General features: G+C 39.4%; 2 protein-coding genes across 2 annotated transcripts; both read left to right on the plus strand.

The window, feature by feature from the left end:
• The first annotated feature begins 14,951 nt into the window (after window positions 1-14,951).
• LOC103123123 (olfactory receptor 2V1-like) lies at window positions 14,952-15,878 on the plus strand. Its single transcript, XM_007533752.3, has one exon. It carries the CDS (start codon window positions 14,952-14,954, stop codon window positions 15,876-15,878), a length of 927 nt encoding a protein of 308 aa, XP_007533814.3.
• An 8,048-nt stretch (window positions 15,879-23,926) lies between these two features.
• On the plus strand, window positions 23,927-24,832 carry LOC103123124 (olfactory receptor 2V1-like). The gene has a single exon (XM_007533754.2). It carries the CDS (start codon window positions 24,002-24,004, stop codon window positions 24,830-24,832), a length of 831 nt encoding a protein of 276 aa, XP_007533816.2. The 5' UTR covers window positions 23,927-24,001.
• The last annotated feature ends 951 nt before the right edge of the window (window positions 24,833-25,783 follow it).

Consider the following 25,783-nt stretch of genomic DNA (forward strand, 5'->3'; position numbering starts at 1 on the left):
TCCTCTCTCCATTACTCTCTGTCCTATCCAACAATAATGACATCAATAACAAAAAGAACTACAACAACAGTAAAAAACAAGGGCAACAAAAGGAAATAAAAGAATCATGAAAAAAAAAACAAGGGAAACAAAAGGGAATAAATAAATAAATAAATATTTAAAAAGAAGCTAATAGTTATTGCTGTAATCAAATTATTTGGCAATTGGGTTAACTTTGAAAATCCCACTGTTAGGATTTCCTGTATCATACACAACATCACTGTAATTTATGTCCTTTGACATTATTTGTATATAGCTGTGTCTTATAGAGTAATGCCACTGGTTGCTTCTGTTTTCCCTGGTATAAGTTTTTAGGTGAGTCAACATTTCAAAGACTCAGCTGTGCCTCTTAATAGGTGAATTCAGGCCATTGACATTTATTGATATAGAATAAATATTTTAATATCATTATTCTAAAATTTTAGAGTGTTCAGATATATGAGTGTTTATAATGATGTGATTGTTTATAGGAGACCTTTCAGAACTTCCTGCAGGACAAGCTTAGTGATAGTTGATTCCTTCAACTGTTGCCTGTCAGAGAATGTTTTTATGCCTCCATCTAGTCGGAATGATAATTTAACAGTAGTCTTGGTTAAAAACCTTTCTCATTGAGAACTTGATATATATCTTGCTATTCTCTTCTGGCTTTTAGTGGAGAAAGCTGCTGTTGATTTTATGGGTTTTTTCTGTAGGTGACTGTTTTTCTCTTACAGCATTCAAGATCCTTTCCATATACTTTTTACTTTTCATTCTGAATATGTTGTGTCTTTGTGTCTTTAAGTCTGGGTTAATTCTGTTTGGGACCCTCTGAGCTTCTTGAACCTTTATGTATTTTATGTTGTCTAGAGTAGGGAAGTTATCAGCTATTACATCATGTAGAATATTTTCTTCTTCCTCTCTTTCTTCCTCTGGTAAGCCAATAGTGTGTATATTCTTTGAAGTCATCCCACATGTCTCTGTTGTTGTTTTCGGTATCTCTGAATCTCTTTTTGAGATTTCTTACTTCTTTCTTAGTTTTCTCTAATTCATCCTCAATCTTGCTAATTCTGTTTTCTGCTTCACTTATTCTGTTTTCTCTTCCCTCTGTTGTTTTCTGTAGCTTAGTTATTTTGTTACCCTGTTGCAATACTGTATTAGCTTGGTCAGCTAGTTGTTCTCTTAGCTCAGCTATTTCAGCTTTCAGCTGTGTAATTACCTTGAGATAGTGTTTTCTTTTGGATTGTCATTTGCTGTTTCCCAATTTCTGATGATATTCCTTTCACTTTCCTAAGTCTTGTGACTAATGCCTCAATTAGTGTTTGGATCTTGTCCTCTTTCATATGTGCTTCTATCTTTGGGGGTGTTTATCTGGGCTTTTGTCCTGGTTCATTACTCCAATGTTTCTTCTTGGTTTAACCATTGTATATGGTGTATGAAGAGGTCTCTCTCTCAGTACTATTCAATCCACAAATCACTCTTGCCTGGATTGGCTTGTGTTTAATTAAATTCACAGTTATGGAAATGAACAGTTGTTTCAATGTTGTCTCAATCCTTGAGGTGAAGCACGGTGGCTGTTAAAGCCTCTTTTGTTCTTTATCTTCCCTGTAGGCTATGGGAGCCTGTTGGCTTTTTTACTATAAGTATATTTTTTTTTAGCTTACTCACTTCTTTTTTTTTAATTTTAAAAAATTTTTATTTTATTTATTCCCTTTTGTTGCCCTTGTTTTATTGTTGTAGTTATTATTACTGTTGTTGTCATCATTGTTGGATAGGACAGAGAGAAATGGAGAGAGGAGGGGAAGACAGAGAAGAGGAGAGAAAGACAGACACCTGCAGACCTGCTTCACCGCCTGTGAAGTGACTCCCCTGCACGTGGGGAGCCGGGGCTCGAACCGGGATCCTTATGCCGGTCCTTGTGATTTGCGCCACCTGTGCTTAACCCGCTGCACTACAGCCCGACACCCTAGCTTACTCACTTCTAACCTAGAGGTATAACAGGGTGGGGGAGAGATATCACAGTGGTTATACAAAGAGACTCCACTGTCCCAAGCGTCCAAAGCCCCAGGCCCAGTTTGGCTTCTCTGACATCAGCAAGAGCCTAGCTGGGCAGCACTCCTTGGCCTTGTGAATTTCTAAAAAAATCTTGTTTAGTTCTGAGGCAATTATTCAACATGTCTCTGAATTCATGGGGAGAACAATGTGGAAAGGCTACCACTATATAGCCCCACTTCCAGACCACTGGGTGTGTATGTCTTCTCCTGAGTTGCCAATTAGGTCTCTCCCCCATATCAGCACAGGGCCTCCCCTCTGCTTTTCCAGCCTCCAAGGGACAGTAGCAATGGAGACTCACAGTTGCATTTGGTAAGCCTTAGGGGATCCTCTCCTCCTGTCAGCAGTTTATTTGTTGATAAAACTCAGACCAGAGTGGTTCCTCAACTGGCAAACTGCCAGACTGTACCAATCACTCTAGAGTAGATATGGGCTTCAGCCCCAGGAATCTCTCTTTAGGCCCCATGAGCCACACGTGTTTTCACTCACCCATAACTTGGTGGGTTCACAAAGTGTTCTGAGTCTTTTGTTCTCAGGTGATCTTCTTTGTTATTCTTTGTTGACTGAGGAGAGGAGACACAGCTGGTGCTACTCTGTATACCATAACATTCTCAGCCATTCATCTGTTGTTGAGCACCTGGGTTGTGTCCAGGTTTTGGCTATTACAAATTATGATGCTATGAACATAGATGTAGACATATCTTTTTGTATGGGTGTGCTTGACTCCTTAGGATATATCCCTAGGAAAGGTACTACTGGGCCATATGGAAGGTTCATTTATAGCCTTGTGAGGGTTTTCCAGACTTCTCTCCACAGGGGTTGGGCCAATTTACATTCCTACCAGCAGTGCAGAAGGATTTTTAATTGCTCATATTTTTTCATGTTTTACAGCTTATTTGTTGGAGTAACTTACTTATTCATTATAGTTGTTTATGTTCATTATATAAAACTTTCAAAATGTATGTAGTGTCTGAGTCTGGTTGTAATGCTTGTTTTACTGCCTCACACGAAGTACATATTTTCCTTACAACATGCATTGTAATATTCTTTTGAAAGACAGACATGGTATATCGAGTAATAGAAGTTAGGGTCACAACCTTTCTTGTACCGTTTTATGGTAATATAGCAAGAAATTGAACTGTTTTAATTGAAGTCTGATCCTTGTTTTTAAGAATGTAAGAGGTTCTCCTTTTAAAATTTTATTTATTGGATATAGACAGTCAGTATAGTGGCTGTTAAGACGTCTTACTATCTTTATTTTCCCTGCTACTATGGGAGCCTGAGGCCTTTTTAACTATACATAGATTCTTTATCTTAATCACTCAGTCGTGAAGAGAAAAAACAGGGTGGAGGATAGATATCATGGTGATTATGCAAAGCGACTCCTATGCTCTGAGGGTCCAAAGTCCTGGGCCCAACTTGGCTTCACCCCCAGTTGGATCTGAGCCAAGCTGTACTATGTGGCCCTATGTTTCTGAATCAGTCCTGATTTCTGAGGGAATTATTCACCTTTTTTTCTAATTTATCACGAGAACGATGTGAAAGGGCTCCTACTATATATCCAGACCTGACCACTAGGTCTGGACCACCTGACCATTTTCTCCTGAGTCTCCTGGCCAGCTATCTGCCCCCACCCCATGTCAGTATAGGGCTTCCTTGATACTCCTCCAGCCCCTGAGGGGCAACAGTGGAGACACACAGTTGTAAATTGGTGAGGCTTAAGTTCTCTCTTCAGCAGTCTTTGTTGATGAAACTCAGACTGGAGTTGGTGTTTCAACTGTCAGACTGTCAGACTGGTATTAGCCACTCCGGAATAGATATGGACTTCTGGCCCCAGGTATCTCTCCTTAAGTCCCTCTGTCTATGAGCCACATGTATTTGCTCTCATCTGTGGCTTGGTGAGTTCCTGGAGTGATCCTAGTCTGATCTTCTTGTGTTCTCAGAGCAGAGCACAGTTCCTACTATTTAACCACACCTCTGGAAGTCCCCCAGTCATAAATTAAGAGGAAAGGGAGGTATTGAGATGAAGAGAGATACAGAGACACCTGTAGCACTGGTTTACTACTCGCAAAGCTTTCTTCATTCAGGTGAGGGCTGGGGGTTTGAACCTGGATCCTTGTGCATTGTAACGTGCACTCAGTGAGGTGCACCACCACCCGCCCCCAGACTTTGTCTTTAGATATATTCTAGATTGTTTGAAATTTCAGCTGTGATGAAATGTATGGTATTAGAGTGCTATTGGTGTAGTAGTAGTAAGATGTGCATGTAGAATTGCATCCTGTAGTCTCTTTTCTTTTACCAGAGTATTGGTTAACTCTGCCTGATGGTGGTGCTGGGGAATGAACCTGGGAACTTAGAGCCTCAGGTGTGAAGGGCATTTGTATAACTATTTTGCTGTCTCCCTAGTCCATATCCTACAATCTTATTAAATTTCAGTCATGCATAAGGTTTGTATCTCATTAATATTAAAAAAATAAGAATCAAAGCCTTAGTGAGGTAACACCTCACACACGTGCAAATGAATCCCTATTAAAAAAACTTAAAGAATTAAGTGAAATAAAAACACACCATATGATTTTCCTTATCTGTGGAATTAGGAACAAAGCAAACCAAATAATGAAAAAAATGTGGGAGATTCAGAGAACATAAAGATGGTGGTGGTTGCCATAGGGGTAGGGGATGGATAGTGGAGTCAAAAAGGTAAATAAAGGAAATTGATATTGTATGGTGATAGCTAATAGACATTTGTGATAGCCATTTTACTATGCACACAAATACTGAATCATTTTATGTAACAAAATGAAATCAAAGTTATAACTTTGAAAATTACAAAGCAGCTATTTATCAAGCTTGTATTAACACATATAAAACATCAGTATAATTTGATTCAGTTATGCTATGTCAGGTTTTATAGAAATAATCAATTTATAGGAAGTATTTTAAACCTTATTTGGTGGTGGTACTAGTACTGTATAGACATCTATCATAGAAAGATAAAATATTTTGAATATATATTCTGTGATGAATTTAAAAGTTATTTTTTATATTGACATTTGAACTACCTGTTGATATGATAATGAGATAACTTTCACACACTTTAAGTAAAATGTGGTATTTAATTTTTTTTCTTGCCACTAGAGTCATTGCTGGGGGTCAGTGCTAGCACAATGAATCCACTGTCCCAGCAGCCTTTTCTTTTCCTTTTCTTCCCTTCCTTTCCCTTCCTTTCCCTTCCCTTCCCTTCCTTTCCCTTCCCTTCCCTTCCTTTCCCTTCCCTTCCCTTCCCTTCCTTTCCCTTCCCTTCCCTTCCCTTCCTTTCCCTTCCCTTCCCTTCCCTTCCCTTCCCTTCCCTTCCCTTCCCTTCCCTTCCCTTCCCTTCCCTTCCCTTCCTTTCCTTTCCCTTCCTTTTTCTTTCTTTTGTTTTTTAAATTTTTATTATGTTTATTTATTGGATAGAGACAGTCAGAAATTGAGACGGAAGGGAGGGATAAAGAGGGTGAGAGACAGAGAGACACCTGCAGCCCTTCTTCACCACTTATGAAGCTTTCCCCCTACAGGTGGGGACCGGGGGCTCGAACCTGGGTCCTTGCACATTGTAACGTGTGCTCTCAACCAGGTGTGCCACCACCTGGCCTCTTCCCTTCCTTTTCTTCTCCTTTCCTTTCCTCTTCTTTTTCTTTCTATTTTATTTGATAGGATAGAAATTGAGAGGGGAAGGGGAGATAAAGAGATAGAGATAGATAGACAGACAGGCACCCACAGACCTGCTTCACTGTTTGTGAAGCTTCCCCTCTGCAAGTGGGGAGCAGAGGTTCAAACCTATATTCAGCCAGTCCCATGGAAATTAATAAAACTATTTACCAATATTACAACACATATCACTGATTTAACAAAATAAATACTTAAAACCATCTATTTATTACAGGATAGGTTCAATAGTATTATATCTTATTATGAAACATTTCACTATTTTCACAGGACTCTAAGGCACATGATAGGAATATCATCTGTTATTTAGAACCTCTGTACTTAGTTCTTACAGAGATAGAATGGAGATCAGTAGGCTTTGTGAAATGAAGGCTTGAATATATGAGAGGATCTATATATGACCATCCTATGATTCTTGGTTGTATTCGTTAGATTTGGTTGTCATTATATTAAGAGTGGACTCAGTGCTTTATATAAAAACTAAGTGGGTAATTTATATAAAATCATTTTATATAAGAATGATAGTTGGACCCAATGTGTAATTAAGAAATTGTACATATTTGAAAATAAAGTGAAACAAGGTTATCAAGTCAGATAGTAGAAATAGTTATTTTGTATAAAATTAGTAATGTTAGCTTTCATCAAACTGAATTATTTATTCTGATTCAACACAACATATACTATTTTATGGTTGTATGTATAGCATTAAGTAGACGGTGTTATTGAGCTGATATGTGGAAGGTTACATCATATTGTAGGAATTTTTAAAGAAATAGCAAAACTTTCAGCATATTTTCTGGAAAAAAACCTTACTTACTCTAGTACAAAGCTGATGCTGCTTGTACAGTAGTGGGTTGATGTATTTCTTATTCTGATATCAGACGCACAAAGACAGCCTAAATGAAGAGTTTAAGTACTGAAAACAATTGCTTCAGTAGTCCAATTCCAATTTACTGTTCCACTTGCAGTCCTAAGGGAGACTGTCCCAGTTTGCAGCTCAGTCCCTTAGGTAAACTAAGCATCAGTTATCTTGCTGCCCTCTATAACTTCAATGAATGCTTATAAATATCTTACAAATATATGCAGTACCTACTTCAGAGAATATTGTTTCTAAATATCATTTTCAAGTCATCAAAAGTTTGAGTGAAAACTAAGTAAAAGTAAATTTTAAAATTTAATTGCAAACTTAACGTTTTACATTAAAAAAACTTGGAAATAATCACTTGTGCTTTTTGGATAATAATTCCTAATGCAAAAACGATTGCATTATCTCATAAGATATGAGAGAGTTGTTATTTTTGTTTCTCCTTTTTTTTTAAAAATCACATCCTGGGTTTCTGCTGGGGCTTGATGCCTGCATGAGGAATCCACTGCTCCAGGTGACGATTTTTCTTTTTCCTTTTTGTTTGATAGAATAGAAATTGAGAGGGGAGTGGGAGATAGGGAGAGAAAAAGAGAGACACCTGAGGCCCTGCTCTACCATTCATGAAGCTTCCCCCCTGCAGGTGGGGTCCAGGGACTTGAACCATTCAGTGGGGGAAATAAATAGTGTTGGGAAAAAATTAAACTACACCACTACTTAGCACCGTACACCAAAATTAACTCAAAATTGACCAAAGATCTGGATATTAGATCTGAAACTGTAACATATGTAAAAGAAAACATCAGTGAAGCACTCTAGGATTGTAGCATCAAAAATATGTTTGGAGAGTCAACCCCATGAGTAAGTACAGCTTTCTTCTTCTAGCGTTTGCCCTTCTTCCGTAGCCAGTTAACAGCATCAGGTTGAGCCTGATGTAAAGTTTCGAGACCTCCTTTGAATCTGGAGAGGTGGCAGTCGTTGACTATGTGGGTCATAGTCTGTCTGTAGCCGCAGGGGCAGTTCGGGTCGTCTCTGGCTCCCCAGCGATGGAACATAGCGGCGCACCGGCCATGGCCTGTTCGATAGCGATTGAGGAGAGCCCAAACATAACGTGCAAGGTCAAAGCCGGGTTGACGCTTGCAGGGGTCTGTGATGAGGTGTTTGTTCTTTACCTCAGCTGACTGCCAACTCTGCTTCCAAGAGACTGGAACAGAGAAGTTCAGTGTAGACGTAGGGGACCAGATTGGGTGACGAGACCTCAAGTGTTGAACAGGGTGGGCGAAGATATCCACGTATATTGGCAGGTCCGGTCGAGCGTAGACGTGGGAAATGAACTTAGATGATGCCTCATTCCGACGAATATCTGGCGGGGCGATGTTGCTAAGAACTGGTAGCCATGGAACCGGGGTGGAATGGATGGTTCCAGAAATTATCCTCATGGAGGAATATAATTTGGAATCGACCAAGTGGACATGGGGGCTACGGAACCATACTGGGGTACAGTATTCTGCAGTGGTATAGCATAATGCCAGAGATGATGATTGTAGTGTGGAAGCGCTCGCGCCCCATGAAGAGCTGGCCAGTCTTGCAATGATGTTATTCCTCGTGCCCACTTTTGCTGCAGTTTTTATAAGATGTTTGTGAAATGACAGGGTGCGATTGAGAGTAACGCCAAGATAGACTGGCTGGGCTTCATGCCGGATTCTCGTATCGCCAAGCTGCACATTAAGCTCACGCGAGGCCAAGGCATGGTGTAGATGGAAAACAGATGATACCGTTTTTGCAGTGCTAGGGATTAGTCACCATTTTTTACAGTAATCAGATATCAGAGACATGTCTTTCGTGAGTGTTTCCTCGAGGATGTCGAACTTGGATGCCTGAGTTGCACAGCAGATGTCATCGGCGTAGATGAACTTCCTTGAAGAAGTTTCTGGGAGGTCATTGATGTAGATATTAAATAGCGTAGGAGCCAGAACAGAGCCCTGGGGGAGGCCACTTGAGACAAGTCTCCATCTGCTAGACTTGTCACCCAGATGTACCCGGAATCTTCTGTTTTGGAGAAGAAACGATATAGTGTTGGCCACCCATGGAGGCAGGCATCTTGAGATCTTGACTAGGAGACCACGGTGCCAGACCGTGTCATAGGCTGCTGTGAGATCAACAGAGACAGCACCCGTCTTTAAATTCTTCTGGAATCCATTTTCAATGTAAGTTGAGAGGGCCAGGGCTCAACCCCATGAGTAAGTACAGCTAATACAAGATTAAATAAATGGGGTTACATTGAATTTAAGTGCTTCTACACATTGAATGAAAATTGCACAAGGATAAATAGGCAACCCAATAACTGGGAGAAGATATTTACATATCACACATTTGATAATGGATATCAAATATCTATAAAATTCATAAAGCAGCAACAATAAAAAGTATATAACCCAATAAAAATGGGTAAAAGATCTGAATAGACTATAAGGAAGATATGTATATGACCCACAGACATATGAAGATATGCCCTACTTCACTTATCATTAGAGAAATGCAAATTGAAACCATACTAATATACCACCCTATATCTGTGAGAATGGCTAACATCAACAAATCAAGAGATGACAAGTGTTGGAGAGGTTGTGGAGAAAAGGAACCCTGTTACACTATTGGTAAGCCTGCAGACTAGTGTGGTCTCTATGGAGAGTCCACAAACAAATAAAAGTGGAAATACCTTGTGGCCCAGCAGTATCAATCCTAGGCATATATGCAAAAGATTTGAATAGAGTAATTGAAAGGTATGTGTGCATCTCTATGTTAATAGTCCCACTATTCACAATAACCAAGAAGTGGAAGTAGCCTGAATGCTAATTTTCAGGTGACTGGATACAGAAGTTAGGGGGCATATGTTCAATGGAATAGTTTTTAAAAAGATGATATTGTTTTCTTTGTGACAAAATGGATGGGAATTGAGGTGACTATGCTTAATGAAGTAAGTAAAGTGGTAAAGACAACTACTGGATTGTTTCATTCACATGTAGAAAATCGAGATTGAAACACAGGAATTTTAAAAAGAAAGGTAGCACAACTGCAGACTGTCTCTAGGACTTTGTGAGAACTACAGTGGTAGGGGCACTGGGAGCCAGATTAAACACATGGATACTAAACTTTGGGGGTGGGGTGTGGAGCTATGCCCTTGTAATTTAACAGTCTTGTCAAACATCTTATGAATTAAGAAGTGAAGGAGTATTATTTTCATATATCAGTAATAACACAAGATTTCTGAGAAATTTGGTGACCTGCCTAAAGTCACAAAGCTGTAGTGGCAGAGTCAGCCTCAGCCACAGGCCATTTAGAGGTCAATCCAAGGGCCTGGGTTAAGCACACTTGACACAAAGCACAAGGACCTCCTTAAGGATCCTGGTTTGAGCCCCTGGCTCCCCACCTGCAGGGGGTTGTTTCACAAGTGGTGAAGCATGTCTGCAGGTGTCTGTTTTTCTATCCCCTGTCTTTCCCTCCTCTCTCAATTTTTCTCTGTCCTATCCAACAACAACAACAATAAAAACAACAATAACAAACAACAACAAAGTGGAAAAAATGACCTCCAGGAGCAGTGGATTCATAGTACAGGCACAGAGCCACAGCAATAACCCTGGAGACAAAAACAACAACAAAAACCCAAACCCAAACCAACCAACCAACCAAAAAAAAAAAAAACCACTAATAATAAAACATTATTAAAACTTGAATAAAGTAAATTTTTAGTTTTATTTCAAATTTAACTTAAAAATTTTTCTTTCTTTTTTTTGCCTCCATGGTTATCCATGGGGCTCTGTGCCTGCACTACAAATCCACTGCTCCTGGTGACCATCTTTTTTTCATTGTTGCTGCTGTTGTTGGAGAGGACAGAGAGAAATTAAGAGATGAAGGGAAAATAGAGGGGGAGAGAAAGATAGATACCTGCAGACGTGCTTCACCACTTGGGAAGCCACCCCTTTTCCCCGCCCACCCCCCCCAGGTGGAGAGCCAAGGGCTCTAACTGGGATTCTTTCACCTGTCCTTGTGCTTTGTACAATATGTGCTTAACCTGGTTCGCTACCACCTGGCCCCTAACTCTTTTTTTTTTTTTTAATGACAAAGCACTTGGGAAAAAAGTATTCCCAGCAGAGTTACTGCATATACTTGTGAGAAAGCTGCAGTAATTTCTGTGGCATCATGAAGGACAATGAGATAATTGATGCACAGATTACCTGAGAGACTGAGCTGCAGACTGGGACAGTTTCTCTGAGGATAGTATGTGCAATAGTAAATTGTCCATGGGCTGTGGAAGCAATGATTTTAAGGTATTTGAGCTTTTTGTTCAGTGTGGTGATGTGAGTCTGATGTTGGGAGAAACAAAAATGGCATTTTATAACCAGCATTTATTTTGCTCAAATGAGTAAGAGTCTTTTTTTTATATAAAATATGTTTAAGAAGTATGCTGTGATTTTTGTAAGCTGCTTAACAAATGATGCTCTAGTCATATATATATATATATATATATATATATATATATATATATATAGCTATTGTATTTTTAAAGATCTCTATAAATCCATAGCGTATTATTAACATGTTCTTTTGAAGCAGGATAAAGCTTAGTCAGATAACTGGGCATTTATTACTATTTTGTAAGAACAAAGTGTCTGATTCCTGAGTTGACAATATGGCTATGTTTTATTTTCAAAGAGATGCAATTTTCTAGTTCCATGATTGAATGCAGCAATTGGGTTTATTTAAGAATGATATGTTAAGCATTCAAATAATAGACATCTCCAATGTTCAATGTATTTCTTAGATGTTTCTTTGAAAACTGAGGGGAATGAGGACTATTGCAAATATGTCATGTAATGCTAGATAGATGCTCAAATTCCTTTCCTTCTCCTTTTCCTCCTTCTCCTTCTCCTCCTCCTCCTCCTTCTTTCCTACTAGTGATTTAATAATGATCAACAAGATTATGGGATAAGGGGCAGGTACAATTCTATATAAATCCCACCACCAGAATTCTGTATCCCATCCCCTCCATTGGAAGCTTCCCTATTTATCCCTCTGGGAGTATGGGCCAAAGATCTTTATGGGGTGCAGAAGGTGGAAGGTCTGGCTTCTGCAGTTCTGAGTGTTGTTTTCTTATGCAGTTCTGAGTGTTGTTATCTTATCTATGTGCCCAAGATATTTTCTCCTTAGAGAAGCTTGTAAAGCATTGTGGCATACAAGGTAAAAATCCACTGAAGTTCAAACTGCACCATTTGTAGTGAATGTGTCACAGTGACATCCAGCTTGTCTGCAAATGTTTTTGAATGTTAGCAATCTGAACTTGAACATCTGAAGATGAATATGAGGAGTTCACCTGAAGATGCAGTCTTACTAAAAATACCTAGCCTTTACTGAATGCTTACTAAGTGACACTTTATATGAATTATACTATTTAGCTTTTATTATAACCCATTGAGGTTGTTGGTGTTTATTTTACAGAAAAGAAAATTGATGCTCAGTGAGATTGAGGAATTCACACTCATATCAAATAGATAGCAGATGAGTCTGCTAAACTCAAAAAAAAGTACATAGTACACTTACTTAGAAAATAGGATATTTATTATTATTATAATTTATTATTATAATAGGATATTTATTATGTTATAACTGATAATTAATAAAGCCAAGTGGGCAAAAATAGCAAGACCACAGCTATTTTCTCAGCAAGTACTTGAGATGGGAGACTTTAGAAGAACAACATATAGTAGTAGATCATCATATATATGTTCTTCTGCAGTATCTTTCAGCTTAGCAAAGGATTTCTTACATAATTAAAATTTTTTTCAGAGGGCATCAGGTGCTTGAAAAATACAGGTTTCTGTGATACTGTGATACTGAAACACATCCACAGGTAACCTGCAAGTTTGTGGTTTGTAGAGAACTGCAGTGTCATAAAAAGACCTCCTTCATGCCAAAGACTTTTAAATTTCCCAATATGTTCATTTAATTCTTTAAATTTTTTACTATATTTATTTATTTATTGGGTAGAGATAGCCAGAAATTGAGAGAAAGGAGGAGATAGAGACAGAGACATACACAGAGACCTGCAGCACTGCTTTACCACTTGTGAAACTTTCCCCCTGCAAGAAGAGATTAGGCACTTGAACCAGGTCCTTGTGAATTGTAACATGTGCTCTCAACCAGGTATGGTACCACCTGGCCCCCTTTGCATTCAGTTTTTTTTTCCCCTCCAGGGTTATTGCTGGGCTTGGTGTCTGCACCATGAATCCACCGCTCCTGGAGGCCATTTTTCCCCATTTTTGTTGCCCTTGTTGTTGTAGACTTGTTGTGGTTATTATTATTGCCATTGTTGATGTTGTTCATTGTTGGATAGGACAGAGAGAAATGGAGAGAGGAGGAGAAGACGGGGGTGGGTGGGTGGGGAGAAAGATAGACATCTGCAAACCTGCTTCACCGCCTGTGAAGCAAGTCCCCTGCAGGTGGGGAGCCGGGGGCTCAAACCGGGATGCTTACGCCGGTCCTTGTGCTTTGTGCCACATGCGCTTAACCCACTGCACCACCGCCTGACCTCCTTCATTCAATTTTTAAGTCTTATCCACTCCTGGAACTTCAGATACCTTAGTGACTTCAATGCCTCTTTCTATGCTTGTTTTCAAGATGGATGTCTTCTCCATGTGTCATCCCCCATCTAAAATTAGTTCCTTCCCTGTGCTTCAATATCTGTGGGTCTCAATGATTTGTGAGACCAGTGAATAGCACTATAAGTGACATCATCTGACTTTAAAATCAAAGTCAAAAGAATCCTTGTTGCTTTCATACCAGTTTCTAGGAATAATCACTCTTGAATCTGAGTTGATAAGTAATAAGTGTGAGTAACCTGCACCACTATTTTGTTAAAAGATCAAACCATGTTCAGAGACCCCCGAAAATATATTCTAAGAACCCATGGACACCACACATGTGGATGAACAGTTGTCATGAAAGTAGATCCAGCAATCTCAGTTACATGCATCCAAACCAAATATAATGGAGCCCTTTTCAAATTTTGATGCACAAATTTGTGAGGCAAAATAAATGGTTGTATTAAGTAAAAATAAACAAGCAGTACAAATCTATAATATATTAATAGTTATATAACTATATTATTATACATAATTATAATTTATTAATAATTACAATATTTATTAATAATTACTATAATAATTACTTAACATTAATCATGTACACTTTTGCCAGTATATATGCACAGACTATATACTGCTAGTTGATTTTTATTAATTTTTGTGAATTAAAATGGTATATTTTCTGGTTGTCATTGAGGAATGTTTGTTCCTCATTAGTGTTTTCTCATCAGCTATTCATACTTTGCTTAAGCGTGTATTTTTATTTTATAAACTCTGACCAAGTATGAAAAATTGCTTTACAAACGACTTGGGCTATTTTGAAACGAGGGTATTTAGTTACATTTAAGTTCTGAAAAAAAGAAAATAACTAGTGAGTAATTCTGGAAGCCATAGAAAAGTTTAGAAAAAGATCATGATAAAATCTAATCAATATCAGTTTATATCCATGAAAAATGTGATTGAATCAAATCTAATTATTCTGGAATCAGATGCACCTGCTTGAGCTCATATATCACCTTGTGCAAGGACCCAGAATCTACTCCCCAGATCCCCATCTATAAAGGGGAGGCATCACTAGCAGTGAAGCAGTGATATAGGTGCCTCTCTTTTTTTTTTCCCTTTGTCTCCCATCCCCTCTTAATTTTTATCTGTCTTACCGATCACCAAACAAAAAGCAAGGAACAAATTGCCACCAGGAATAGTGTTTTCATGCAGCCACTTAGCTATAGCGACAACCCTGGGTATTAACAACAATAAAAAGAAACAGAAAAAGAAAAAAGAAAAGCAACCTAATTGTTTAATAGCTATTTCTGGAAGCTGACATAGACATGTGCTTTGAGAAATACAGATTTAATTTAAAAGATTCTTGAGGGGTTTTGTTTTTATTAAATCTCCAAACCTTGCTGTTCTGTTAGTACACAGTGCATGGTTTCATATTTGCCTTAACATTAAAGTGTTGGTAAATTGTATATAGGTCAAGGCAGTGGATTACCTTAGAAACCCTAGAAGGATAAATATATTTATTTATTAAAATGAAATTATTACAGCCAAGAAAAGAAATAGACTTGAGATGTTGGAATGTGGCATATGCTATTACCTAGTGAAATTATGTATTGACTGTAAACATAATTCTTTTGAAACTGTCTCTAGAGTTTCTAGTTAGGAAGAAGAGAATGACATGGCAGATCAACCAGACTGCAGGGAGTGATTTCATCCTCCTGGACCTGTTCCATGGCACCACAGTGCCCTGGGTCCTCTTCACACTCACCATGTTGGACCTCCTGGTGGCTCTGTTTGGCAACACCATAATCATCATCCTCATCTGGGCTGACCCTCTTCTCCACAACCCCATGTACTTTCTGCTCAGCCAGCTGTCTCTCATGGATCTCTTGTACATCTCCACCTTTGTCCCCAAAATGGCCCTAGATTTTCTTTCTGGGGACCATCACATTTCCTTCACTGGGTGTAGCATTCAGATGTTACTTTTCACTACCTTGATAGGGTCAGAGTGCTTGCTGCTAGCTTTCATGGCTTATGATCGTTATGTGGCCATCTGTCACCCACTGAGATACCCTATTCTCATGCGCCCCAGAGTCTGTGTGGCCTTGGTTGTTGTGACCTGGGTGAGTGCATTGCTTAATGCCTTGATCCATGTGGTCTATACTCTGACTCTCCCTTACTGTGCCTCCAGGGAAATCCATCATTTCTTTTGTGAGATCCCAGCCCTACTGAAAGTGGCCTGTGCTGACACCTCCCAGTATGAAAAGGGTGTCTTTGTCAGTGGTGTCATCTTTCTTCTTCCTCCCATCTCAGCCATTCTGGGCTCCTATGGAAGCATACTGTCCTCTGTGCTGGGTATGCGGTCAAGCCAGGCACTCAGGAAAGCCCTGGCTACTTGCTCTTCTCATATCATTGTGGTTTCCTTGTTCTATGGGGCTGCCATCATTAAGTACATTGTGCCCAAGTCCTACCACTCTCCTGCTCAGGATGAAGTGGTGTCTGTGTTCTATACCATTATGACACCCATGCTCAACCCCCTCATCTACAGTCTGCGAAACAAGGATGTCAGTAGAGCTTTCAGGAAAGTGCTCAGAAGATGAACAATGTGGAGTGTTTGAGTTTCCAATGTAAGCCCAAAATAGTGATGGTATTTACTTTAATATAGAATTCAATGTGTATGGATTTCAGGGACATAGCCAAGTACTAGAGTGGAGTTACAGTCTATAATCTTATGATTTATTAACAGTCATTCATTGGTATAGTGTCCTTGAGATGCAATCTTCATAACTGTTTTCTGGCCTTCCCACTTCTCTTAGGAGAGCAGAGACTAGAGTGGACTGGAGTTGGGGAAATAGTCTTTCCTGGGGTGGGTTATGACTGCTAAATGAAAGGATATTGCACTATCTGATAGGCTTTTGAAGGTAGCATGGCACAAGAAAGAGAAAAAAATAGGGCAAAAGTAGATATAAAGTTTATGTTCTTCAAAGGGAGATGAAGCCAGAGGCCAAAAGAATTCTCCTTCTCCTCCTCTCCTTCCCCCTCCCTCTCTTTATCCCCCCTCCCCCTCCCCCTCTCCTCCCCTCCCCCTCACTCTTCTCCCCCTCCCCCTTCCTCTCCCCCTCCCCCTCCTCTTCCTCCTCCTTTTTTGCCTCAGGGTAGTCTCTGGGGCTTGGTGTGGGCACTATGAATCCATTGTTTCTAGTGGTCATTCCCCCCCATTTTTATTGGGTAGAACAGAGAGAAATTGAGAGGTGAGAGGAGATAGCACTGGAGAGAGAAAGACGCTTGCAAATCTGCTTCACCGCTACAGGTGGGGCTAAGGGGCTTGAAGCTGGATCATTGTGCCGGCCCTTGCTCTTCTTACTATGTGCGCTTAACCAGTGCCCTACCACCCAGCCCCCAAAAGATTAATTCTTGTCCTTAAGGTCAGTACTGGGCTTTTATGGGTGGATGTGGGCTGGGCGGGTGATTGTGGGCAGAAATGCAGGTAGTGGATGCAGGTATCTGTCTATTGACAACAAGACCTTGGTTCTTTTTCTCAGCACCTTCTTAATTATATTCATACATTTTATTTTATTATTTTATTTTATTTTCCCATCACATCCTTGAGTGTTCTCTACATTCATGCCATCTGGTGCCTGCAGGATACATGGGGTGGAGTTCATGGGTGCAGCCTTGTATCATTTGCTGAATATGACCATTTTTTTTTTTTTTCTGTTTTTTGCCTTGAGTGACAGAATATATACAAGTGAGCTTAACAGACTCCATTTTGGGTCATCGACTTCAATACTAAAGGCTGCCTTCCTTCTAAGAGTTGGCCTGTTGTAGAGAATGTTCCATATTTATTTTACAATGGTTATTTTTTACAATTTTTTTAACTTAATTAATATTAAATAGTTACAGAGAGGAATTGAGGGAGGGGAGATAGGGAGGGAGAGAGACAGAAAGAAACCTGCAGCCCTGCTTTACTGCTCATGGAGCTTTCCCCCTGCATGTGGGGACTAGGGGCTTGAACCTGCGTCCTTGTGCACTGTAATGTGAGTACGTAACCAGTTGCCACCACCTGGCCCCTGATTATCCATTTTATATTAGTGCCAGCAAGGAATCTATTATATTTTCGTCATGCAAATCTGGTGTGGATCTTAATCCCTAATCCAAGTGAGTGTGATTTTTCTCCTATTTATTTTCTCCTATTTCACCGTCCTATGACTGCTGTTCTTGGATTTTTAATTTTAATTTTCTTTTCTTATTCTTCCCCCCTTACCAATTGGGCTATCCTCAGGGCTCAGTGTCTACATGATGAATTTACCCCTCTTGGTGGCCATTTTTCTCCTTTCCTTTCCTTTCCTTTCCTTTCCTTTCCTTTCCTTTCCTTCTTTCCTTTCTTTCTCTCTCTTTCTTTCTTTCTTTCTTTCTCTCTTTCTTTCTTTCTTCTTTGATAGAGGCAGAGGAAATTTCAGAGGGATGAGGGAGATAGAATGAGAGAAAAATCACCTATAGCATTACTTCACTGCTTTTGAAGCTTCCCTGCCTCTGCCCCCTGCAAGTTGGAATTGGGGGGGGGGAGGTTGAACCCATGTTCTTGGACATGGTAATGTATGTGTAATATCAGGTCCACCACTGACTGCTCCCTTAACATTTATTTTTTTTAAAGAATTGTTTAGCCTCTCCCCACCTGCAGGGGGGGATGCTTCACAAGTGGCAAAGCAGGTCTGCAGGTGTCAGTCTTTCTCTTTCCTTCCTCTCTCAGTTTCTCTCTGTCTTATCCAATAAAAAAAGGGAGGGGAAAAGGCTGCCAGGAGCAAGGATTTGTAGTGTCAGCACCAAGCCCAGCAATAACCCTGGAGGCAAAAAAATAAATTAGGGGTAAGAGTTTCTCAAAGAAAAAAAGAGAGGTCAGCACTCTTTAAAATTTTTTTTTAATATTTACTTATTTATTTTTCCATTCGTTGCCCTTGTTTAATATTGTTGTGGTTATTGATGTCGTTGTTGTTGGATAGGACAGAGAGAAATGGAGAGAGGAGGGGAAGACAGAGGGGGAGAGAAAGACACCTGTAGACCTGCTTCAGGTGGGGAGCCAGTGGCTTGAAACGGGATCCTTATGCCGGTCCTTGTGCTTTGTACCACATGCGCTTAACCTGCTGCACCACCACCCAACTCCCAGGTCAGCACTCTTGTACATATGTATGGTGTGTGTGTGGGTGGGGCAGACTCAGGGCCTCACAGTTGAATAGAGCTCTCTATTCAACTGTGAGAATTTTTCATTTTATTCCCTTTATTTCCCTTGTTAATAGGAATTTTGTGTTTATATAATTTTATAGCTCCAGGAAGTCTATTGTTTGTTTGCTTTTGTTGTAGAGGTTCCAAGGCAGAGAGGGAGAGAGAAAGCAAGAAAGAGAAGAGACACCAAAGTATTGCACTGCCACTCATGTAACTTCCCTATTATGTGGTTGCCTGGAGCTTGAACCCAGGTCACACTGTAAGTAGTCTACTCAGTGAGCCATCTCCTAGCCTCCAAGGGTTTTTCATTTTCCAGATACTCCAAATTTAGCATTCAGCATTTGAAACTTAAGCAACTTGCCAAAATTCTTTGTAACCTTTCTTTCTAGTTTCAAGCCTTTAGGAGCTTCACCTGCAGGCAAACCAATCACATCTCTAATTCATCTTTCTGGATATATTATTGACTGTGGCCTCAGTTTCCAATTATCTGAGAATATTAAAGCAAAGCAAACGATTTTCACTATGTTCAGCATTTTCCTTAGTAGGCACAAGAGTGGTAACTTTCAGTTTATTCCACATGAGGTTTCAACATAGTCATGGTTTTTAATGCTATTTTTAGTGATTTATAGTACCCAAACAAGTGCCTCCTAATAATACATATTTTCAAATAGGGAAATAATAAGCTATACACATGGGAGTTGGGTGGTAGCGCAGTGGATTAAGCACACGTGGTACAAAGCACAAGGACCGGTGTAAGGATACCTCTGTCTCCCCACCTGCAGGGGGGTCGCTTCAGAAGTGGCGAAGCAGGTCTGCAGGTGTCTTTCTCTTCCTCTCTCTGTCTTCCCCTCCTCTCTCCACTTCTCTCTGTCCTATCCAACAATGATGACATCAATAATAATAACTACAACAAAAATAAAACGAGCATCAAAAGGGAAAATAAATATAAAAAATTAAAATAAAAAAGAAACTATACATATGTGACTACAAATATTTCGTAAATCATCACTTCCCCCAATAAAGTCCTTAGAAATGTTACAAGTTTTGGGAGTCTGGTAGTAGTGCAGCGGGTTAAGCACACGTGTGCGAAGTGCAAGGATGGTGGAAGGATCCAGGTTCGAGCTCCCAGTTCCCCACCTTCAGGGGAGTCGCTTCACAGGCAGTGAAGCAGGTCTGCAGGTGTCTTTCTCTCCCCCCTCCCTCCTCTCTCTATTTCTCTCTCTGTCCTAACAATGATGACATCAATAACTACAACGACAATAAAAAAACAAGGGCAACAAAAGGGTAATAAATATAAAAAATTTTTTAAAAATGTTCCAAGTTTTGATGATACATAACTTGGTAAGAGTGTTCCCTGTAGTAGATACATGTTCCTGTGAGATAGCTGTACAATTTCTTTGGAATTTTGAGGGGCAATAGGGTAATTGATGCATAGTTTACATCAGGGATCAGAGTTGCCGCTGGGGACAGTCTCTCTGAGGATGGTGTGTGAAATAGAAAATTGGTCTTGGACTATCGTGACAAATTATTTTAATGTATTTAACATCTAGTCTCACGAAAGTCTGTGTTTCTGATGTAGCAAGAAATAAGAAAGACATTAACAGTACTTTACGAGAAGCATTGATGTTTATTCATATAAGTAAGTAGGGATATTGTTTTTTCATGTAAGTAAGTAGAAGCATTTTCCTTAGGAAATATGTTGAAGAAATCTGTTATGATTTTTATTTTTTCAAAATATTTTATTTATTTGCCAGAGACAGAGAAATCAAGCAGAATGGAAAGGTGGTAGAGAGGGACAGAGTAATCATTAAGCTTCCCCATCTCAGGTGGGGAATGGAGGCTTGAACCTAGGTCCTAGTGCAGTGTAACATGTGTGCTCTGCTGGATACACCACTGCCTGCTCTTCTTGTTATGATTTCTTCCCTAATCTACGATAGTCTAACCTTCTATAGATAATGTAAAGCTAAGATCTTTATTTACTTAAAGCTATATATTAATCTATAGGGTATTGACATATTCAGTTTATTAAAATATGCAGGTTACTCAGATGGTTGTGCTTTATACTAATATATAGGAAGGCAATATTTGATGCGTGAATTGATAGTTGGGTTTAACTTAATGTTCAGATAGCATATTTCCTAGTGAGTACATGTTTAAGATGTACAGTTCTATGTAAAAATGATAGAATAAGAATAAGGGCTAGCAAGATAGCTTACCTGGGATAAAGCTCTTGCTTTATGCTCACAACCCAGGTTTAAGCATGTGCCCATTGCACTAGAACCAGCTTTGGTGCTGTGGTGTTTTTCACTCTGTCTCTGTTACTCTTTATCTGAAAACGTTGGCTTGGAGCAGTAATCTGGGTAATGACAAAGAGCATACCAAAAAAGTCTTATATAAAATGTACAAATATTTCAGGCTTTTATCTTCAGTATTCAAAGTGTTTCTTTAAAAACTGATAAATTGAATATTGTTGCAAGTCTGTACTTAAAATTTCTGAAATTTGGAGGACCAGTCTGTGATACACCCTGTTGAATGCATATATACTATATGCTGGATCCAGGTTTGGGCCTCTGATCCCCACCTATAGGGGCCACGGTTCAGGAATAGTGAAGCAGGTTTGCTTTGTCTTTCTCCCTTTCTAATTCCCCCACTCCCCTCAATTTCTCTACATCCTATCAAATAATAAATAAAAAAATTGAAACATCGTCATTATTCATTATATACTACCTCTGGATTAATGGCTGTTGAAAAGTTATTATACCAACATTTAAAATTTACTACGGAATTCATGTTCAAAGTAATTTCATGGTTGTATTCTTACTACTTTTCTATATAAATTCATAAATTATTTAGAGTCATATGGAACAAGAACAAGAGGGAAAGAAAGGAAAGTAAAACGTCCTTGTGATTTCTCCAGCAATGATGGTAGCTGAGGTACCATCAGTTGAACAATGATTTCATCTGCTTTGCATGACATCTACACATCCTTGTATAATGTACTATCAACCATGTTCATGATTATGTCTGCTTGCCACTCATTAGGACATTCTTCATTTGGGATTCAGTTTGTAAGCATAGGAAGTGAGGAATCTAGGCACATTCCTCCTCCTTCAGAGAGTTTACTTGTTTGACTGCAGCATTTGACATTAAAATATGTACATAATTCTTCAAAGAATATACTTCACTTGGGTATATACCTTTGAAATGAATCCTTGATTGAGCATTTTTTCTTTTTTGGAAGATGTTAGATTTCTGGTAGTTATCATAAGTAAATGTGGAAAAATATCATTTATGTTAAGTATGCCATTATTCTGAAACAGATACAGGTATGCATCAGTGTATGTAATTAATGAATGGCAAGGTTTAGAGGATGTTGAATATGATTGCATGAGAATTACAATTTTTAGAGTATTCTTGTTTTTTGCTTGTTTTTGCCGCTATGTTTATCTATGGGACTTGGTGCCTGCATGGTTGCACTGTTCTTGGCCTTTCCCTCCCTCCCTCCCTCCCTCCCTCCCTTCCTTTCTTTCTTTCTTTCTTTCTTTCTTTCTTTCTTTCTTTCTTCTTTTCTTTTTGATAGAAAGTTGTGGGCAGAGATGTAGACAGAGGTAGAGCTAAAGAGACATAGAAAGAAATTCAGGTACCTGGCCCCCATCTGCAGTGGGATGCTTCACAAAGGTTGAATCAGATTTGCAAGTGTCTTTCTCCCTCTGTATCTTCCCCCCCCCCCCTTAAAAATTGTCTTTGTTATTCTGAATAAAATGGGGAAAAATAAAGGAAAAAATGACCACTAGGAGCAGTGGATTCATAGTACTTACATCAAGCCCCAGCAGTAAAAAAAAAAAAGAAAGAAAAAAGAAAAAAAAAAGAGGGAGGGGCAGGCAGGTGCAAGGGGAAAGTTTCACAAGTGGTGAAACAGGGCTGCAGGTGTCTCTCTGTCTCTCTTTTCCTATCACCCCCTTTCCTCTTGATTTCTGACTATCTCTATCCAATAAATAAACAAAGATAATAAATTTTTTTTAAATGAGAGAGATTCAGAAGGAGAGATACCTCAACAGCAGTGTTTCGCCACTTGAATTGGTCTCCACCCATTTGAAAGGTGGCTCCACTGGGAGTTTGAACATGGTAACATGAACACTCTACCAGGTCAGTCACCACCTATTTTCATAACATTTTTTCCCCCTTGTCTTCACTATTTTTGATGCACCACTCTATAACTTTCAGTGACCATTTTTTTCTCTTTCCTCTCAGTAGAAGGTGTGTGAGACAGAGAGATCAAGAGGAAAAGAGATAGAGAGAGGTGACAAGTTACAGCAGTGCTCCACTGCTCAAGAAGCTTATCTTCTGTGGGCCTTCTCATGTGGTGAAACAGATCAAGAGCAAGAGTTCTCTACCAGGCAGCATTTGTACTCTGTTGGATCTCTCTGGACGGCTTCATCCTCCAAAACTTTTCAAGTCATACATTAAACCTGAGTAATAGTTAGTCTTTTCCCTAATGTGGTACATATGTTTAATGGTCTATATTTCACAAGATGTTCAGTAAAATAAAATGTATTTCCTAAAACTGAAAGATGAAATTGGGGAAGAAAACAGACTTGAGATTTTGGAAGTGGTACATGATTTTATGTACTAAAATTGCATATGAACTATAAAGCTTTTTTATTTTTATTTATTTATTTATTTAAATTTATTTTTTATTTAAGAAAGGATAAATTAACACAACCATAGGCTAGGAGGGGTACAACTCCACACAATTCCCACCACCCAATCTCCATATCCCATCCCCTCCCCTGATAGCTTTCCCATTCTCTATCCCTCTGGGAGCCTGGACCCAGGGTTCTTGTGGGTTGCAGAAGGTGGAAGGTCTGGCTTCTGTAATTCCTTCCCCACTGAACATGGATGTTGACTGGTTGGTCCATACTCCCAGTCTGCCTCTCTCTTTCCCTAGTAGGGTGGGTCTCTGGGGAAGCAGAGCTCCAGGACACATTGGTGGGGTCTTCAGTCCAGGGAAGCCTGGCCGGCATCTTGATGGTATATGGAACCTGGTGGCTGAAAAGAGAGTTAACATACAAATCCAAACAAATTATTGAGCAGTCATGGACCCAAAGGTTGGAATAGTGGAGAGGAAATGTTGGGGGGTCACTCACTGCAAACTCTAGTTTACTTCTGCTTTCAGGTATATATTTTGCACTAGTTTATGGATACATGTGAACATATGCTCTCTCTCACAGAACCTGGTGTATATCTAGGTTTTGGGACTTTGTTAGAAAGTGAACCACCTGGGATGGAATTAGAGAATACTATGAAAGGAAGGGTCTCACCTGAGTAATGAAGCTGAAGGGTTGTCATTCCACATCTGAAGTCTCTTTTTTAAATGTCTCTAGGATTTTAAGTTAGGAAGAAGAAAATGACATGGCAGATCAACCAGACTGCAGGGAGTGATTTCATCCTCCTGGACCTGTTCCATGGCACCACAGTGCCCTGGGTCCTCTTCACACTCACCATGTTGGACCTCCTGGTGGCTCTGTTTGGCAACACCATAATCATCATCCTCATCTGGGCTGACCCTCTTCTCCACAACCCCATGTACTTTCTGCTCAGCCAGCTGTCTCTCATGGATCTCTTGTACATCTCCACCTTTGTCCCCAAAATGGCCCTAGATTTTCTTTCTGGGGACCATCACATTTCCTTCACTGGGTGTAGCATTCAGATGTTACTTTTCACTACCTTGATAGGGTCAGAGTGCTTGCTGCTAGCTTTCATGGCTTATGATCGTTATGTGGCCATCTGTCACCCACTGAGATACCCTATTCTCATGCGCCCCAGAGTCTGTGTGGCCTTGGTTGTTGTGACCTGGGTGAGTGCATTGCTTAATGCCTTGATCCATGTGGTCTATACTCTGACTCTCCTTTACTGTGCCTCCAGGGAAATCCATCATTTCTTTTGTGAGATCCCAGCCCTACTGAAAGTGGCCTGTGCTGACACCTCCCAGTATGAAAAGGGTGTCTTTGTCAGTGGTGTCATTTTTCTTCTTCCTCCCATCTCAGCCATTCTGGGCTCCTATGGAAGCATACTGTCCTCTGTGCTGGGTATGCGGTCAAGCCAGGCACTCAGGAAAGCCCTGGCTACTTGCTCTTCTCATATCATTGTGGTTTCCTTGTTCTATGGGGCTGCCATCATTAAGTACATTGTGCCCAGGTCCTACCACTCTCCTGCTCAGGATGAAGTGGTGTCTGTGTTCTATACCATTATAACACCCATGCTTAATCCCCTCATCTACAGTCTGCGAAACAAGGATGTCAGTAGAGCTTTCAGGAAAGTGCTCAGAAGATGAGCAATGTGGAGTGTTTGAATTTTTAATGTAAGTCCACAGCAGTGATGGCATTTGACTTGATATGGAATTTAATGTGCATAGACACATTTTTGTATTTAATTATAGAAACAGATATTTTGAGAAATAAAGAAAAATAAGGCATGTAATCCACTCCTAGTTATTAAATATTAAAGGGGCATATCCTTTTACAATTTTTAAGAATATTTTTTAATTTGTATTGGATAGAGACAGAAAGTAATTGAGAGAGAGCATCAATATAGAGAGTGAGAGAGCAGAGAGGCACTGCTTCAAAACTCATGAAGCTTCCTTCCTGCTGGTGGGGACCAGAGACTTGAACCTGGGTCTTTGCACATGGTAACTCATATACCCAACATGGTATACCACCACCAGACACTCCTTTTTTTTCAGAAGATTTATTTGCTTATTCATGAGAGAGAGGAGAGGGGGAAATTTTCCATTACTACATTCCTTTGAAGTCAATTATCAATATAGACCTTGATTAATTATGCAATACATTAAATACATTTAATTCATTTGTAATTTCTTCTCAAAACTTCTAAATTCTATCCCTTAAAAAAGATTTTTTTCTTTTAAAATATTTATTTATTTATATAACCAGAGCACTGTTCAGCTCTGGCTACTACTTGTGATTTCAGAGTCTCAGCTATGGATGTCTTTTACATAACTATTATGCTATCTCCGAGACCAAAAATTGATGTTCTAAAATAAAATTTTCTTACTAAGAATTTAACTGTATTTGAAAATTATTGTATAAGTGACGATGAAACTTTTTAGATATATAATTGCAAAAATAGCTAATATTTAGATAGTCCTTGCTGTAAAAGGTGATATGTAAGTTTGAGATCTAAATTTATTGGTATGCTATATGTTTGAATGCAGTTTCATTAAATTACTTATTTTCTACTTGTTTTTACATTTATTTATTTTTAT

This window comes from Erinaceus europaeus, chromosome 9, assembly GCF_950295315.1.
Source record: "Erinaceus europaeus chromosome 9, mEriEur2.1, whole genome shotgun sequence".
Lineage (NCBI taxonomy): Eukaryota > Metazoa > Chordata > Mammalia > Eulipotyphla > Erinaceidae > Erinaceus > Erinaceus europaeus.